The sequence below is a fragment of the Rattus rattus genome, chromosome 9 (assembly GCF_011064425.1).
Source record: "Rattus rattus isolate New Zealand chromosome 9, Rrattus_CSIRO_v1, whole genome shotgun sequence".
In the NCBI taxonomy this organism is placed as follows: domain Eukaryota; kingdom Metazoa; phylum Chordata; class Mammalia; order Rodentia; family Muridae; genus Rattus; species Rattus rattus.
Window position 1 is genome coordinate 39,233,556 of NC_046162.1, and position 19,434 is coordinate 39,252,989.

Sequence of the window (19,434 nt, forward strand, 5' to 3'; positions counted from 1 at the left end):
GCTAATATAAGGAGAAAAAGTAAAATAATTCTTTACAGCCCAAGCTGCCTTTCTCACCTGAAACCCAGTCCAAGGTGGAAGGGAATCACGGGTACCCTTGCAAAAGGGAGCCCATCTAGGTTGAGAAGCTATGCTAGCATTGCCTTTGAAAATCATGGCAGGCCATGCTCCTTGAGTCCATGTGGCATTAGCTCTGGTAGTAATATTAATTGGCATATCAAGCCATGCTGCTGACTGATTATACAATTGAATGCAATCACTATTCTGAGAAGTATTAGAGATCATCTGAGAGCATAGCAATCCTTCTAACTAAAGCCGCATCAAATCATTTATAGGCACTATATTCCCATCCCAGGGTAGAAAGGGTAGCCTTAGCGAAGAATTAGAGGGAAAAAATCAGGGGAACACTTGTGCCAAATGTGTCAGTGGCAGGGGCTTGGGAAACACGGATAAAAGCCCCAGCGTAGGTCTTCAGCCATCACCGCAGGAAGCATCAGCAACACTAGGAACATCCATAGTATCCTCCTTCCGTTCATCTTGGACTGCTCTGGTCAGCCTCTCCGGGACCCACAGTGGCTGATGATGATCCTGGGGAAACACACAAACAGACCCTCTCACCCAAACCAACACTGGATCAGGGCATTGCCAATACCAGTTAGGACGTCCTTCCACATGACCATGCCTTTTGAAGAAGCATCAGGGTTGCTGTGACGCTCGGCTGCGGCCTGCCCATGTTTGTCCTCATTCAAAAAATTCAAGGTAAAAAGGGCAATGGCTAATCTTTCCCTAGGGGTGGAGCCAGTAGAGGCAATTCCCCCCTTTTGTTTAATTAAGTATTCCTTTAGGGTGCAATGGGCTTGTTCAATAATGCCCTGCCCCTGAGGGTTGTAGGGCAATCCATGAGTCAATCGAATACCCATCATTTTACAAAAGGACACAAAAGAAGCAGAAGTATAGGCCGGCCCATTATCAGTTCCCAATTCTTTAGGCTGCCCCCAGGCACCCAAGATTCAAAGCAATGTGCAATCACATGACATGCCTTCTCTCCTATATGTAGAGAGGCAAAAACAACTCCAGAAGCTGTATGGATGGAAACATGAAGATATTTTAACTTTCCAAATTCTGGAAAGTGGGTAACATCCATTTGCCATAGGTGTAGAGGGTGCAACCCACGTGGATTGACCCCAACCCCAATCTGAGGCAATAATGGGGCACATTTTTGGCACATTTTTACAATTTCTCTCTCCTCTGCACAAGAAAATTTAAATCGGGAGAACAAGGTCTTGGAGTTATCATGAAAATGTGAATGAAAATCTCAGGCCAATGTAACAGGTGAAGCAATGAAGAAGGTCATGCATGCCCTAGAGGCTTTATCTACAATATCATTCCCCTCAGCCAGGGGTCCAGGCAATCCAGTATGAGCATGAATGTGTTGTACAAAAAAGGGTGAGAATCTCTTTAAAATTAAATCACGTAAGGTAACAACTAAATTTCCAATGGTAGATTTTAAATTAACTTTGCCCACCACTTCCAAACAGAGTAACATATTAACAACATATTGGCTATCAGAAATCAAATTAAAAGGGCCTGGAAATAATTCAAACACCTTAATCACAATTTGTAACTCAATAACTTGGGGTGATACAGGGGGAAATTGTATGGTAACTGGTAAAGACCCTGCCACCAACTATGCTCCCTGTCCTCTCTTGGAGACATCTGTAAAGATAAGCGGAGCATCCGGTAAAGGATTTTTTGAAGTAATATGAGGAAAAATCACAGGATGAGCTGTAGGCAGTTGTAGGATTGGATCTTTGGGAAAGTGATTATCAAAGTTGCCCTGAAAACTGCACCTCACAATAGCCCAATCGTCTATTGAGGCTGACAACACTTCCAGCTGCTTTACATTATAGGGAACTATCGAATCCTTTGGCGGGATGCCAAAGTACTGTATACATTGCTGAATGCCAAGCAAGGCTAACTGAGCCACTGAGGTGGGCCTCAAGGAATGCTTATATTCCTATATCCACATCCACACCCACTTATACATAATAATGATAACAATAATAATACATGATATGAAATATTTAGAGATTCCTTGTAATTGGTGTCAATAATTAGAGTGATAATTTTGAGTCAGGCATAGGATACCTCCTTCAAACTGTCTTAGGTTTATATTTCTGTAACAAAACACTGTGTCTGTCGTCTGTCACTAGAGAGAAGGCTCAGTGGTTAAGAGCACAATCCATTCTTCCAAAGGATCTGGGTTCAATTTCCAACACACAATTACAGCACACAACTACCTGTAACTTTATTAGAAAGGAATTTGCACCCTCACACCAATGCAGATAAAATTAAAGTAAAAAAAGAAGAATTGCATCCTCCATGAACAGCTTGCTTTTGCTGTTTAATTTTCTTGCCATTAATGTAATCCACGAACTCACTCTAAACTGAAAGACTGAGGTTGCTAAATGTCCTCAATAATGTCACCTCTGTGTCCCAAGATATGAACACTTAGACAAAAAGACATAGAACCATTATGCTTTAAAAATCCACATATAAAATAATATAAAATAATTGCCAACAGCAATAATGTTATTTCAAGCAAATTTCCTGTATGTATCCTGACTATACTGGAGCTTCCTATGTGGACCAGAATGGTCTCAGACTATTTGGGGAAATAAAGTTGTGTGCTAGCATGCATAGATTTTAAAAAACAATCAATTGTTTTGTTTTAATTTAAATTTACAGATGATTGTGAGCCACCATGAAGATGCTGGGAATCAAACCTGGGTCCTCTGAAGGAGCAGTCAGTACTCTTAGTATTGATCCAGCTTTCTAGAGCCCTTGCATTCTTAGAATGGTCCAAGCATTGTCATGTAGCCAAAATTGAATAAAGGAAAACTTGTCTTCACCTATGTACTGGTGTAAGTAACATGACAAGTTACTTGTATACTGAGAATTAAAATAGATGTTGTGGGGCTAGAGTGATGGTGTAGCTGTTAATAGCACTGGCTGCTCTTCCAGAGGAATTGAATTCGCATCCCAGCACTTTTGAAAGTTAGCTCACAACTGTCTGTGACTCAATCTCCAGGGAACGTGAGGCCTGTGGCCTCAAGGAATGCTTATATTCCTATATCCACATCCACACCCACTTATACATAATAATGATAACAATAATAATATATGATATGAAATATTTAGAGATTCCTTGTAATTGGTGTCAATAATTAGAGTGATAATTTTGAGGACACATAGAAACACCTCTTCTTGGCAAAATGAAAATGGTTTGCATCTGTTGTCAGTGTGGGATCCCATTCCCCTAACTGTGCTGACTTGTCTGGCCTCAGGGGAAAGAGGATCCACCCTGCTCTGGTGAGACTTGATGTTCCAGGGTGAGGGGATATGCAAGGGATCCCCTGCCTGGTCAGAGGAAAGGGGGAAAGGAAATAGTGGAGGAATTGTGTGATTGGGAAATGGGACCTGGAAGCCATGAGATGGTCATGTTCACTCCAGCCTGATGAGATGGACCAGCATGAGGTTGTCTATGAGAGCCCGTGCTGAGAGGAGGGTGATAACTGTGAAGAGGAAGGTATCCGTGTGTCTGTACTGAAAAAGACCAACCAAGGTGAAGTCTGTTCCACAGCTGTGGTTTCATCTCCATGGCTTAAAGAAAACCATCCAAGCAGGTAGAATAGAATGGGCATGGCCAGGAGAGGACTATACTTGAGGACACATTTCTGGGCTAGCTGTAGGGCACTCTCTTCTATCCTTGTTTTAGACTTTCATCTATTGAAAGACAGTTCTTTTACTTATTTATTTTAATTTGGCAAAATGGGTAAGAGCTACACATTCTAATGTAAGACTTTTCTGTTTCATAGGGTGCATGGAGAATGCATGAATAAAACCATGGGATCCCCTTCTTTATCCCTTTCAGTTCTCCTGGCTATATCCCCTGTTTGATGTCTGCAAACTCTTCAGTATCAAGGTCGTCATAAATACAAATCCCTGAGCTCTTTCTAAAGTGATCATGTCACAATCACCTTTATTTTAACCACAGGAAGTTCTTGAGAAAGGCTTAGTTAAATGTTTTGATACAAGCATGTATAGTTCAAGTTAGTTTGGGGACACCATGTAGCCAAGCATGTAATCACAATTTTGTTAACCATGTACAATTAATCATCAAGACACCTAGCATCTGAAAAAACAGTTCAACTAAGGACATGAAAATAGGAATTGTCTCACAAAGTTAAAAAAAAATCAAGTCAACAGTAGAATTAAATGTACCACGTAATATACAAATATTTATTGTATTTTAGAAATGCATTTGAAACTTGAGCATATTAGAAGACAGTGGAATATAATTATACAATAACTTTCATTTTAAAAAGAGGTCAAAGCAAGGAAGATGTGTTTCTACACCCCAAGAGAGAACCCTGTGGCTCTGCCAGGACCTGCACCTTCATGGGAAGAATTTGCTAGACTACCATACCTGTGTTCCCATGCAGGAACATCTCATTCCTAAAACTGTGAGATGGTTACACTCTGCACAGCCTGAGTAACTTGGCTGCATACATTTTAAAATGCACTTCTTTTTAAAGTGATGATCTAGAAATGATTCTAGCCTGGAATGAACAAAATCAGAACATGAGCCAACAGGAAAAGGATACAATGTGATGAAGAAGGTGATGCCAGTTAGACGTACCTGAACCAGAAGCATGGGACAACTTGTGTCTTCTCATCAATTCTCACTCAGTTCTGCTTCACTTCAATCTTGAGTGGCTTCAGGGTTCCTTGTCAGCGGAAGGAATGAACTGGGAACTGACCTTCTGTTCCCCACCCACCTGAGCCTTCCTTGCACATGGCAGAAAAAAGATGGGTACTTTCCTCCAAATGTCTAGGGATATGGGGTTTGTGTCATATCCTAGGATAGCCCATTCAATAGTGACTGTGGTCTATACAGTCTATATGCTATAGATAAATCTTCTTTGTAGAAACTTTACAGGGAAACAGACCTGCAAACCCTAACTGCCGGACAGGTCAACCCCACTGAGAAACAGTTACTAGGTAGTTCAGCTACACCTTCCTGGCTGACCTTTTAAATGAAATTATGATATTTGTGATCATTTTGTAACAAACACTTAAAAAGGAAAGTGATGTGCTCTTACTAATGAATCCACTCAAGCCAGGTCATCTGATGTAGAAAGGCTACACTCCCATGGCCACGAATCTAATCCCTATTTTAGCAACTATGCCTAACCTATGAATTTGAAAGTTGTTGCTTTTGCCTTATATAAACAGATCTTCAGTCAGCACTACAAACTTGAGTGGAAAGCAGATTTGAAATAAAAATACTGTCATTTTTCCCATCCTGACAAATGCTTAGAATGTCACCAAGGATCTGCCTTCCTGATGAATGGTGGTACTCACATGGGTTCTACCTCAGTCCCTCTGGAAAATCTAGTCTCTTATCCACATTCAACACACTGTGTACAGAACATGTGCTACATTAGAGCTTGTCTCTGCATTCTTCCATTTCAGAAAAGCATTTAAAATAGAGTTCAGAATTAATGCTCAAATTTTCTTTGAATTAGTAACAGTTACAATTGGAAGTTTGAAAACTCTGGTTCTGATGTTCATGTGAGATACACACAGTTTCTCATAAGCAATGAACTGAAATGTATAGAAAACCCAAAGCCACTCTATGATACTTTATGAGTTCAATATCCCAGGCTTTAGTAAGTTTCAGCCAGTGCTCATTTGTCCTTTGAATAGGAGAGCAACTGATGTCTTTGAGTTGATTTTATATCCAGTCACTTTGATGAAGTTGTTTAACAGCAGTAGGATTTCTCCAGTAGAATTTTGCGGATCACTCATGTATACCATGATAGCATCTGTAAGTAGTGATACCTAGACTACTTCTTCCTTTCCAATTTGTATCCCCTTGATATCTTTTTGTTGTCTTCTTGCTCTAGCTAGAACTGTAAGGAATATATAGAATACAGAGAGAATAGGTACAGCCTCCTTGGGGTAGAGTTTCCCTGAACCTGCATCATGTTTTCTCAATACACAGTACCCTTGCAAGCACCAGTCATCCTCCTATCTCTCACAGCTAGGATCTGGGATACAGGTGTGAACAGGATGCCAGGTGTGGGACACGCGTGCTAAGACTCCAGTGTTCATCCTCATGAATGACTTCACTATGCTGAGCCACCTCACCAGTCTATGGTTTTGTTACTGAATATTGTCATCTGTACAATCACCAGGCCCCTATGATATCCTTAGGACCTCTAACATGGATTAAGTGACTCCTCAAAATATACTGGACTTTGTTTTCTACTTCTTAAGATCCGAAACTATCTATAGGTTTTTTTTTTCCACATTCTAGATGTACCTTCAGCATAATTTCCTACTCAAACTCTTGGTTAGCATTCACTGAAAATGAATGTTCCTGCCACAGGCACTGTTGTAAAGTGTTGAATATTGCCTTTGCTGGGAACCTAGGACTCAGCTGTCCTATGATGCTGAATCCACATAGGCTTTCTCTGGATTCCAAAACCAGTTGTCACTCAGTCCATGCACCTGCTTCTTCTCATTTTCCACATGAGTAATGGTCACTGATGCCACCTCAGTGTGCAAGAACATTAATCCCATTCAATCGTCCTGCAAGTCCATTCAATTTAATAACTTGATTGCAACAGGGGGAGATGAAATTGGCACTTAGAAAGCAGACAGTTCATTCTCCATTGGATACAATGAAATATCAGCTCCAGGTACTCTGGGAAGATTGAGTCTACTTCAATTATCAAGATGGTTTTCAGGGATAGAGGGAATACTAGAAGATACCAAAGCCTGGGTTATTCGACTCCTTAAATATAATACAATTGCTTTGGGTTATCTATATATTTCAGTTCATTGCTTATGAGCAACTGTGTGTATCCCACATGAACATTAGAACCAGAGTTCTCAAACGTTCAATTGTGATTGTTAGTAATTTGAACAAAAATTTTGAGCATCGATTCTGAACTCTAATTCAAATTCTTTTCTGAAATGAAATATAGACTCCAGCTCTAATGAAGCACATGTTCTGTACACAGTGTTTAATTGTGGATGGGAGATTAGTTTTCCCAGAAGGAATAATACAGAACCCCATGAGTCCCAACCTTCATCACGTAGCCAGATCCTTGGAGAGATTCAAAGCATTTACAAGCTGAGAAAAGTGACAGTGTTTTTATTTCAATGGTACTTTCCACTCAAGATTTTAGTGCTGGATGAAGTCTGTTTATATAAGGTGAAAATAAAAACTTTCAAATTCCTAACATAGACATAGTTCCTAAAATATGGTTGAGATTAGAGGCCATGATTGTGTAGACTTTTGACATCAGAAGAGTTGACTCCAGTGAAGTATTTTCTCAGAACACATCACTTTCCTTTTGATGACAAGTAAAGTCATCACAAATATCTTAATTTAATTATACAATCATTGAGAAAAGCATAAGTGTACTATTTGTTAACCTTGTCTCAGTGGGGGTTAACTCTTAGAAGTAAGCTTTGCAGATGTGTTTCATAGTAATCATCCTAGACAGAAGACTTTCTGCAACAAAGTGGATGTATAGACCTCAGCTGTTTTAAAATTGAGTCTGATATGCTAGGAATCTACCAAAGGCCTGTATCCTTAGACATCTAGAGAAAGGTGTCCATTGTTCTCTACCATGTGCAAGGCTCAGGTGGGTAGGGATCAGAAGGTTGGTTCCCAGCTCATTCTCTCAGCTGACAAGGAGCCCTGCAGCCAGGGAAGCACTGAAGTGAAGATAACTGAGTGACAATTGGTGAGAAGACACAGGTTTTCCAACCCTGCTGGTTCAGGTACGTCTAACTGGCATCACCTTTTACAGCACACTGCACCCTTTTCTTGTTGGCTCATGTTCTGATTTTGGCTCATTCCAGGCTAGAATCAGTTCTAAATATTGCTTTAAAATTATGTGCATTCAGAATGTTTGTGAAGCCAAGTTACCCAGGCTCTGTAGGGTGTAACCATCTCACAGTTTTAAGAATGAGAGCTGAGGCTCAATGTTCTCACACTGGAGCACAGGTGTGGTAGTCTAGCAAATTCTCCCCCTGAAGGAACAGGAGCTGGCAGAGTCACAGGGTTCTTTCTTGGGGTATGGAAATGTATTTTTCTTCTTTTGACCTCAGTTTTTAAAGCTCAAGTTATTCTATAATTAGAGTCCAGCATATTCCTGATATGCAGGGGATTCTATTGCATTTCTAAAATATAACAAATATTTGTATACTATGCGGTACATTTAATTCTACTATTGACTCTATTTTTTTTTACTTTCCCAGTGAGATAATTGCTATCTCCATGTTTCTAGTTGCACCATTTGCCCAGGTCCTGGGTGCGTTGATGAATTACTGTACATAGTTAAATTTTTCCATGGCAGAATGACTGACACATCTGTCTTCAAATTCATATTAACATGCAGGTGAGTGGTGCACACCTGTGTGCCCAGTGAGGCTGTGAGAAAAGGCAGTGCTGCAGTGGGGACATCCCCAAGCTGCTGCTCATTAGGTTGATAGTGGACTCCTTGCTGAGTCTGTGATGGTCAGGAAAAATGCTGCATTACCTCATCTCTCTCTGTAAGGTCTGGGATTGACTAGCAGTGAAGCTCAAATGAACAGGAAGATGTGTGACTGAAGTCATGCTGCTGTCTTAGCTGTGAACTCACAGGCAGTTAGATCTGCAGCAGCACCCTAGAGCTGTGGGCAAGACCCTGCAATGCACTTCGTATGGTTATAAATGTAATGTTAAACAGTGTTTCTCAGTGTTTTTAATTCATTTTGATTGTAATTTACTAATCATTGAGGTAGAATGAGTTGACTTCTTGCATGGTAATCTTCAGGTAGCTAATTTATTCTCTGCTGAGTTCAAGAAATCCATGTAAGACTAGGGATTTGCTTCAGTGCTTGCCTGCCAAGCAGCAGGCCTCTGTTTGATCCACTATATCATAAGGTGAATGAGATGGTGGACTCCTGTAATCTTAACACATGAAAGATAGAGGTAGGCACATAACAGGGTTGTGATTGTGCTTGCCTTCATGGTGTCAAAAACCAGCTACACAAAATTGGGTCAAAAATTGTAAATGAGTTTTTCAGACCTTCATCTGTTAAAGAGATAATTGTGACAGAATTTGTTAGATAGGGCTTGGGGTGTGCCTGGTGCTCTGGGCTTCTCAAGACACCCCAGCATACACAAGGGAAAGATCTACTTCTGAAACATGCTGCATGTACCATGACCTGAAGCTCAAGCAAAAAGCTTCTGGAAGGGAGGAGAGTTCAGGGTTCACTGCTGTTGCTGCTGTGGGCTGTGTTTTTTCTTAAGAGGTGGAGAAACCTGAATAGGTAATTTTCAACACATTCACCCAACCTCTGTCCTCATTTGTGAAGGGAAGTGAATGTCAAACTTGGCTTGTCCAGCCCCAGAGATTTAGGACACACAGGAGCTGAGGGGCTCAGTTTGACTGACATTCCTGGTCATCCAAGGTCAGAGCACACATGACATCGTGTTACAGGACAATCCTCTCAGCACTGGGGAATAAGAATCAAGAGGATTACAGGTTCAAGACAAGTGTAGGTGACAAATCAAGATCCTATCCAGTCTGGGTCACAGAACAAAACCTTGTATCTGGTAAAAAGACTTCAAGCAGAATAATGGCAACAGCACTTGGCTAGCATTTCTAATGTTTATAGTTAGAGCTCCAGAATCACACACACACACACACACACACACACACACACACACACACATATACAAACACACACACACACAAATACACACATATACAAACACACACACACACATATACAAACACACACACACACACACACACACACACACACACACACAAATACACACATCATTCTCCAAGTATGGAGAAACCCAGTTTGGTGTGAATATACAACAAATAAAATAAAAATAAATAAGTAAAAAAAATCAGTTCTACAGATTTTATTTAAAAATGTTTGAACAGTAATCAAAAAAAGGCCCTAAGTAAAATTCAACCATTTGATTTTATTTTACTTTGTGTTATTTTATGTATATAGACATTTGATGCTATGTATGTCTGTGCAACACTTGTGTATCTAGTACCCATGGAAGCAAGAATCAAGTATTAGATTCCCCTGGAATATCAGTTACAGACATTTGTGAGCTGCCATGTACGTGCAGGGACTTGAACTAGGGCCCTCTATGAATAACCAAAGCTCTTAACCCCTATGCCTTCTTTCCAACTCCAACCAATTGATTCCTTATGTCATTGTAACTGTTTCCATGTTGTTTTTACAGGAATAAGTTAAACTCCAAAGGACTGCATATGTCTATGCAGATAAAGCAAGATCCTTAATTCCATCTTAAGATTAAAATTGAGAGGTAAAATAAAGAATCATTAAAAAATTATAGTGTATTGGGTCAACTCTGCTCTTTTACTTAGTCACAAATATGAGAGAACCCAGAGAATGTTTTCCCTGCCAAAGACCTAGGCTCCAATTCCTCAATGAAGAGAATCTACTGAGGGGAATACAATTTTTGAAAACAAAGCAGATAAACAAATTGTCATTTGCATTTTAATTTGACTGTCTTGAACAATCTTGTTCCTGTTTCCATATTGTAATTTACAAAGACCTTCAGAGGGAAGAGCTTTCTCTTCAAATCTGAGAAATGACCAGGAGAAGAAAAAGTTTAAGTCAGGCACTGTATATGGTTCCTCAGATATTTATACATCTTATATTAGAGTGTGTAACTATTATCTGTTGTGCAAAAGTAGAATAAATATAAATAACTAAATATATTTCTTTTTACAAATGATGAAAGCATAAACCACAGGATATGAGAGAGTGTCTTTGAGCTAGTCCAGAACTCTATCCCATGTAATAAATGTCATTTTCCTCCTCAAGGACAGTCCTCTCCAGACCATGCCATTTCCAGATTATACCTGCTTTGCTCATTCCATCTAAGTCATGGAGAAAGGAAACCACAGCTGTGGGACAGACTTCACCTTGGTTGGTCTTTTCCAGTATGGACACATGGACATTTTCCTCTTCACAGTTATCACCCTCCTCTTTGCAGTGGCCCTCATAGGCAACATCACACTGGTCCATATAATCAGGCTGGACCGAATACTCCACACCCCCATGTACTTCCTCCTCAGCCAGCTCTCCATCATCGACATGATGTACATCTCCACCACTGTGCCCAAGATGGCAGTGAACTTCCTGTCAGACACCAAGACCATTTCCTTTCTGGGATGTGCAATCCAAGCCTTTATGTTTCTGACCCTGGGTGGGTCTGAAGCCCTCCTGCTGGGTTTCATGTCCTATGACAGGTACATAGCCATCTGCCAGCCCTTGCACTACCCTGTGCTCATGAGCAGGAAGATATGCTGCTCTATTATCACCAGTGCCTGGAGCAGCAGCTCCATCACTGCATTAATACACATATTGTATGTATTTCAGCTTCCATTCTGTGGATCTAGGATTGTTAACCACTTTTTCTGTGAGGTTCCATCTCTCCTGCCACTGGTGTGTGAAGACACGTCCCAATATGAGCATACAGTCCTTGTGAGTGGCCTTGTCATCCTGTTGTTACCCTTCCTGGCCATCCTAGCTTCCTATGCTCGGGTGTTGGTTGTTGTATTCCAGATGGCTTCAGGGAAGGGACAGAGTAGAGCTGTGTCCACCTGCTCCTCCCACTTGACCGTGGCCAGCCTGTTCTACATCACTACTCTCTCCACCTACACCCAGCCACACACTTTGCATTCTCCTGGGAGGGACAAAGTGGTGGCTGTGATCTACTCAATTGTCACCCCTGTTTTGAACCCGTTCATCTACAGCCTGAGAAACAAGGAGGTCATGGGGGCTCTAAAAAGACAAATGGGATGATGGATAGTGACGTGGGATTTTGGGTTGCCCTGTGGACTGATCTAAAGGCTGGTCTTGACACTCTCTGGGACGATTTCTGGACTGATCTTTTGGTGGAAGGCCATCTGTTTGTCTCACTGACTGAACAAGAGCATGAACCTTTGCACACACAGTGTCACACCGAGTTGATGGTTTGAATCTGAATGTTGGCTCCTCAGGAGATGGAAGGGCTTTGTCCCTGGATCTGGCATCTCTGCCTTCCTAGCAGGATGGGTTGGCTTTCCACAGAGACTTTTTCCCTGATGCCAGACATCATGATTCTCAGCCTGAGGAAGTCAATACAAGTGCCTTGTCTACCCTCACCTCTCTCTGGAATCTCTTTCTGCAGCTCTATATGTATAATTATTTTACATAAATATGACTATTTCATTGGTTTATCTCTGTAGTCAAAAGAGTTATTTAATAATATGGGTGTCCTTTTATAATGTGACATATTTTAAGAACAATTCTGAAAGAAATGGGGAGGGAGCCTACTTGATGCTTGCTTTGATGCTTTAGTGACTATTACCACCTGAAAAAGATGTCCAAGCTCTTAAAGGGGTTTGCAAACCCATGGGTAGAACAACAATAGCAGCCCACCTTATCCCTCTGAGTACCCAAGAACCTAACCACCAGCTAAAGTGTACACATGAAGGGACCCATGGCTCCACTCACATATGTACCACAGGTGTGCATGGTCTGACAGAAAATGAAGAGAGGCCCTTGGTCCTGTGAAGACTCGATACTCTAGTGTAGGGAAATGCCAGAGTTGAGGGTGGGTATGTGGGAGGGTAGCGCCCTCATAGAAGCAGGTAGTTAAGGAATAGTTGGTGGTTTCTGGAGGGGAAGAGAGGAAAGGGGGTAATATTTGAAATTTAAATACATAAAATATCCAATAAAAAGATATGCAAACTCTTTTAAGCTGTTTAAAACTGTCCTCCTGACTTCCTTTATTAATATGATTCCCAAAATTTCACTAATGACTTTGTAATAAACACTATCAATGGATCTGTCTGTCAGTATGCACTCTGTGTCTTTCCATGAACCCATTTATGTTGGCCTTCCCTGTTTCAATTTGTATTGATGACCAATGCTAACTTTTATGATAAGGACAATTAGGGAACAGACCCAGAATGGTTCTGTATTAGAAATCCATAGACAATTTCTGTATTTTGTATATGGCTAATATAAAATAAATTCTGAGAGCAATGTTATTTCAAGAACATTTGCGAATATTTTTTTAACATCGAGATTATATTTGTGTGTACACGTGTGTGTGTATGTATGTATGTATGTATGTATGTATGTATGTATGTGTTCTATGTATTCTTGGCTGTCCTGGAGCTCCCTATGTGGAACAGAATGACCTCAAACTCACTGAACTTCTCTTGCCTCAGCCTCCCAAGTGTTGGGATTAAAGTTTTGTGCCAGCATGTACTGATTTTTAAAGAACAGTCACTAGCTTTTGTTTTCTTGCAATTTGAAGTCATAGATGATTTTGAGCCAATATGTGGATGCTGAGAATCAAACACAGGTCTTGGGGAGGAGCATTCAGTGCTCTTACCTGTTGAGCCAGCTTTCTAGGGCCCCTGCATTCTCAAAATAATCAAGTCATTATCATGTAATCCAAGAACCAATGAATGAAAACTTCTATGCACCTAAGTACTGGTGTAAGTAACATTAGGAGTAACTCTCAGTATGAAAATATAAATGTTGTGGGGGCAAGAGTGGTGGCGTGCCATTATTAGCACTGCTGCTATTCCAGAGGACTTGAGTTCAAATCCTAACAACCTTGCAAGGTAGCTCACAATTGTCTGAAGCTCCAACTCCAGGGTATCTGAGGTTTCTGTCTTCCCCACACTTATACATAAATAAAATAATAATAAATGTTGTGGAATATTTTAGAGAAACCTTGTTGCTTCTCTGTAATTGGTGTCAATAATTAGAGTGATACATTTAATAACACATAGAAACACCTGTTCTAGCACTAGTAAACATGAACTGCATCTGTTGCCTATCTGTGGTATCCCATTTCCCTAGTTGGCTCCCTTTTTTTCCTCACGGGATTGGATACACCTAGCCCTGCATAGAGGTTGCCACCACAGTGGGCAGATAACCTGGGTACCTCAACACTCTCAGAGGAGAAGAGGAAGGGAATGTGGGATGGATTTGTAAGGGGAAGCAGAAGTCTGGATGTAAAATGAATAGATAAATGGGAAAATGAATTTATTTCACAAGTTGTGTATGCACACAATAGGGTATGTAATTTTATATACATATTTCATATACTGGACATGAATATATACACACCTGTAACAATAATGATAAAAGGAGGCTATTGAACACAGTAAGTATGAATGAAGTTTGGGGCAGTAAAGGACAGTACAGTAAAATACAGTAAAATTTTAAAGCAAAAGCAAACTTTGCTAGAGATAACCTACAGAGAAGAAAAATCATGCTTGCAAAATGCATGGGTTATTTAATAGAAATATAAGAGTCAGGCATAGGATACCTTCCTCAAACTGTCTTAAGTTTATATATCTGTAACAAAACACTGTGTCTGCCATCTGTCACTCTGGGCCAAAATATGTCCTTACTCCATGAAGTTTTCTCATGTGTTGTCATGGTGATGAAGTCCATCTTGGAGTGTACTTCCTTTATACATCAACAGTGTCATCTGATGGCATTGTCCCAAGATCATGGTGATGAGCAGAAAGGATTAGTTGTAGATACCTTGCAACAGTGTTTTATCTGCAAGACCTAGAAGGATCTGAGCAGTGTAGGCCTGACTGGCCCAGCCTACCAGGTGGTCAAGGACACATTTCAACTAGATACTTTGAATACAAAGGATCTAGATTTTACTTTTAAAAAATAAAAAAAAAAGAGGGTAAGATGCTTCAGACCTGCCAGGGGCCTCTATGGGATCTGCCTTCTGACTCAACTCCAAGAGGCATGAATTTCCTGTTTTCTTTTCCTCTATCTTTCAGATGCTGGCCAGAGCCTCAGCCTGCTTTCTCTGGTACTTTGACTCTTTTCACTCTTTCTTTAAAAGTTCCTTCCCACCACAGGGCTACTTGTACTATGCAAATTGGCTGGCTATTTTCCTCTTTCTCTCTCTCTCAAAGAACCATCAAAGAATCTACAAAAATCTTCTCTCTAAAACTCACAAAAAGGGGAGTGGAGAGGAATGCTAGGTTAAATAATTGTGGTTTCTAACAATTCTCTGTATTGGTACATTATCTAATTAACCTAATGTCTACTTTTGCCACAATTTTCTTTCCTTCAAACCTTTCTCCTGGTGTGGAGATGATTCAGCAATCAAATGTTTATGTTAGCCTGCACACTTTCTAATTTCTTTGAACTCCCATATCCATCACTGTCTTATCTAGTTCTGGCAAAAGTCCTGCTAAATCCGCTACCACCCCCAGTGGCATGTTCCACCAGGGCTCACTGTCTCCACCCTCCCACATGGGAAGTATGATCACCTTTTGTGCCTCTTAGGTTAGATGAGCCTAAGTTCCCCTCATCCCCTAGCTTCCATTAGCAATCTCTATCTGTTGACCCCGTATCTCACCCTTGTCTCAGGCTCTCACTTGTCCACACTGCCTCCACAGTCCAGCCCACCTATGTCCACCGCAAAGCCCAGTCTTGGGCTAGAACCCACAGCAACATTTCCCCTATCCAAATAATATCTTCTCTACATTTTTTAAAACAACCCCTCAAGAGCTGACTCTTTAATCCATTTTCAGCAACGTCATTGATAATACCTTCTTTTTCACCCTTCCCTCATCCAAGAGGTTTGCTCTTCCACCCCTTGCCCTTTTGCTCTGAACAGACTTTGCTTTTCCAGCTCTCAAGTTATCACATAGAAACACCTCTTCTTGAAACTAATGAAAATGATTTGCATCTGTTGTCAGTGTGTGAGATCCCATTCCCCTAACTATGCTGACTTGTCTGGCCTCAGGGGAAAGAGGGTCCAGCCTACTCTGGTGAGACTTGATGTTCCAGGGAGACAGGATATACAAGGGGTCCCCCACCTGCTCAGACGAAAAGGGAAATGAGATAGTGGAGGAATTGTGTGATTGGGAAATGGAACCCAGAAGCAATCAGATGTTGGTGTGGAATATTCAGTCCAGCCTGATGAGATGGACCAGTGTGAGGCTCCCTATGAGAGTTGCTGCAAAGAGGAAGGCAATGACAGTGAAGAAGAAGGTGTCCATGTGTCCATACTGGAAAAGACCAACCAAGGTGAAGTCTGTCCCACAGCTGTAGTTTTTTTCTCAATGGTTTAGAAGGAACCATCAAAGCAGGTACAATCTAGAATGGGCATGGCCAAGTGAGGACTGTCCTTGAGGATACATTTCTAGACTAGCTGTAGGGCACTCCCTTCTATCCTTGTTTTAGACTTTGATTTATTGAAAAGCAGTTCTTTTACTTATTTTAATTTGGCAAAATGGGTAAGAGCTACACATTCTAATGTAAGGCTTTTCTGTTTCATAGGGTGCATGGAGAATGCATGCATAAAACCATGGGATCCCCTTTCTATCCCTTTCAATTCTCCTATTATTTCCCCTGTTTGAAGTCTCAAAGCTCTTCAGGATCAAGGTCTTCATAAATACAAATCCCTGAGCTCTTTCTAAGGCATTCATGTCACAATCACCTTTTTTTTTTAAAACCACAGGAAGTTTTTGAGAAAGGCTTACTTAAATGTTTTGACACAAACATGTATACGTCAAGTTAGTTTGGGGACATCATGTAGCCAAGCATAAAATCACAATTTTGTTAACCATGTACAGTCAATCATCAAGACACCTAGGATCTGGAAAAATAGTGCAAATAGGGACAAAAAATAGGAATTATCTCACAGGGAAAGTTAAAAAAACACCAAGTCAAACCAATTCTTCAGAGAGTTAGACAGAACAATTTGCAAATACCCAAAATGGCCCCCAGATTCCACTTTGCACCAATCAGAATGTCTAAGACTAAAAACTAAAGGGACAGCACATACTGGTGACGATGTGGAGAAAGAGGAATACTACTCCCCTGCTAGTGGGATTGCAAACTTGTACAACCACTCTTGAAATCAAGCGGCAGATTATCACAAAATTTGAAATAGTTCTAACTGAAGACTGAGCTATACTTCTCCAGGGCATATACCCAAAAGATGCTCCATCATAACCCAAAGACAAGTGCTTCACTATGTTCATAGCAGCTTTATTCATAATAGCCAGAAACTGGAAATAACCCAGATGTCTCTCAATTAATGATTGATTACAGAAAATGTGGTTCATTTGAAATATTATTCAGAAATTAAAAACAAGGACATCACCACAGCTCCCTGCTCCCAAACCCCGTGGGAGAGAGAGCTCACTGCCCAGACAGGTGGGCACTCCTGAGACTGCAGAGTGAGAGAGAACACCAATACTGCTCATCCCTACCCACATCCCTGGCCCAAGAGGAAACTGTATAGGGCCTGTGGGAACAGGAAAATAGGGGCATTCAAGCTGCAGGTCCCCTGTGGTCCAGACACTGCCCAGACATGAAGGGACCTGGACAACATCTCCCTGCACCCATATACCATGGGAAGGAGATCTAAACCTTCAGAGGGGCAAACACGCCTGGGAAGCCAGAAGAGACTACACTCTGCCCACATTTCTGACTCCAGAGGAAAACGCCTAACGGCATGTTGGACCCCGGTGCACCGGGGCACCGAAAAAAGGTGGGGCAGGCACTCCTGGTTGATGCCTTCATGGAGAGCTCAAAAGCAGGCCCCCAGGAGCAACCTCAGCCCCGGGACACAGGTAAGACCAACTTTTCTGCTTCAAGTGACAGGCCTGGTGGGCTTATGCCCACAGGAACACGTGAGACCAGTAGACAGGAACAACTACAAGCCTGAAAGCAGAACACTCTGTTCCCATAACTGGCTGAAAGAAAACAGGAAAACAGGTATACAGTACTCCTGACACACAGGCCTATAGGAGGGTCTAGCCACTGTCAGAAATAGCAGAGCAAGGTAACACCAGAGACAACCTGATGGTAAGAGGCAAACGCAGGAACCCAAGCAACAGAAACAAAGACAACATGACATCATCAGAACCCAATTCACCCACCAAAGCAAACACTGAATATCCAAACACAAAAGAAAAGCAAGATCTTGACTTTAAATAACATTCGATCGTGACGATGGAGAACTTTGAGAAAGACATAAAGAATTCCCTTAGCGAAAAGCAGGAAAACATAAATAAACAAAAAGAAGCCTATAGAGAGGAATCACAAAAATCCCTGAAAGAATTCCAGGAAAACACAATCAAACAGCTGAAAGAATTAAAAATGGAAATAGAAGCAATAAAGAAAGCACAAAGGGAGACAACCCTGGATATAGAAAAGAAAAGAAGAGACAAGGAGCCATAGATACAAGCATAACCAACAGAATACAAGAGATAGAACAGAGAATCTCAGGAGCAGAAATCATCGACACAACTGTCAAAGATAATGTAAAATGGAAAAAGCTACTAGTCCAAAACATACAGGAAATCCAGGACTCAATGAGAAGATCAAACGTAAGGATAACAGGTACAGAAGAGAGTGAAGACTCTCAGCTCAAAGGACCAGTAAATATCTTCAACAAAATCATAGAAGAAAACTTCCCTAACCTAAAGAAAGAGAAGCCCATAAACATACAAGAAGCCTACAGAACTCCAAATAGATTGGACCAGAAAAGAAATTCCTCCCGTCACATAATAGTCAAAACACCAAACGCACAAAATAAAGAAAGAATATTAAAAGCAATAAGGGGAAAAGGTCAAGTAACATATAAAGGCAGACCTATCAGTATCACAGCAGACTTCTCACCAGAGACTATGAAGCCAGAATATCCTGGACAGATGTCCTACACACCCTAAGAGAACACAAATGCCAGCCCAGGTTACTATATCCAGCAAAACTCTCATTTAACATAGATGGAGAAACCAAGATATTCCATGACAAAACCAAATTTGCACAATATCTTTCTACAAATCCAGCCCTACAAAGGATTAGAAATGGCAAAGCCCAACATAAGGAAGCAAGCTACACCCTAGAAAAAGCAAGAAACTAATCGTCTTGGCAACAAAACAAAGACAAGAAAAGGACACAAACATAATCTCACATCCAAATACGAATATAACAGGAAGCAACAATCACTATTCCTTAATATCTCTCAACATCAATGGATTAAATTCTCCAATAAAAAGATAGATTAACAAACTGGATACACAGTGAGGACCCTGCATTCTGCTGCCTACAGGAAACAAACCTCAGAGGCAAAGATAGACGCTACCTCAGAGTGAAAGGCTGGAAAACAACTTTCCAAGCAAATGGTCTGAAGAAGCAAGCTGGAGTAGCCATTCTAATATCGAATAAAATTGATTTTCAACTAAAAGTCATCAAAAAAGATAAGAAAGGACACTTCATATTCATAAAGAAAAATCCAAGATGAACTCT

The 19,434-nt window shown here is 40.9% G+C and overlaps 1 protein-coding gene across 1 annotated transcript; it reads left to right on the forward strand.

The window, feature by feature from the left end:
- Positions 1-11,013: 11,013 nt before the first annotated feature.
- Positions 11,014-11,934, forward strand: LOC116909903 (olfactory receptor 2AK2-like). The gene has a single exon (XM_032913654.1). The coding sequence runs from the start codon at positions 11,014-11,016 to the stop codon at positions 11,932-11,934; it is 921 nt and encodes a 306-aa protein (XP_032769545.1).
- Positions 11,935-19,434: the final 7,500 nt, after the last annotated feature.

Excerpts from the sequence above, each read along its gene's own strand:
- LOC116909903 (XM_032913654.1), top strand. The coding sequence starts at position 11,014 with ATGGAGAAAGGAAACCACAGCTGTGGGACAGACTTCACCTTGGTTGGT.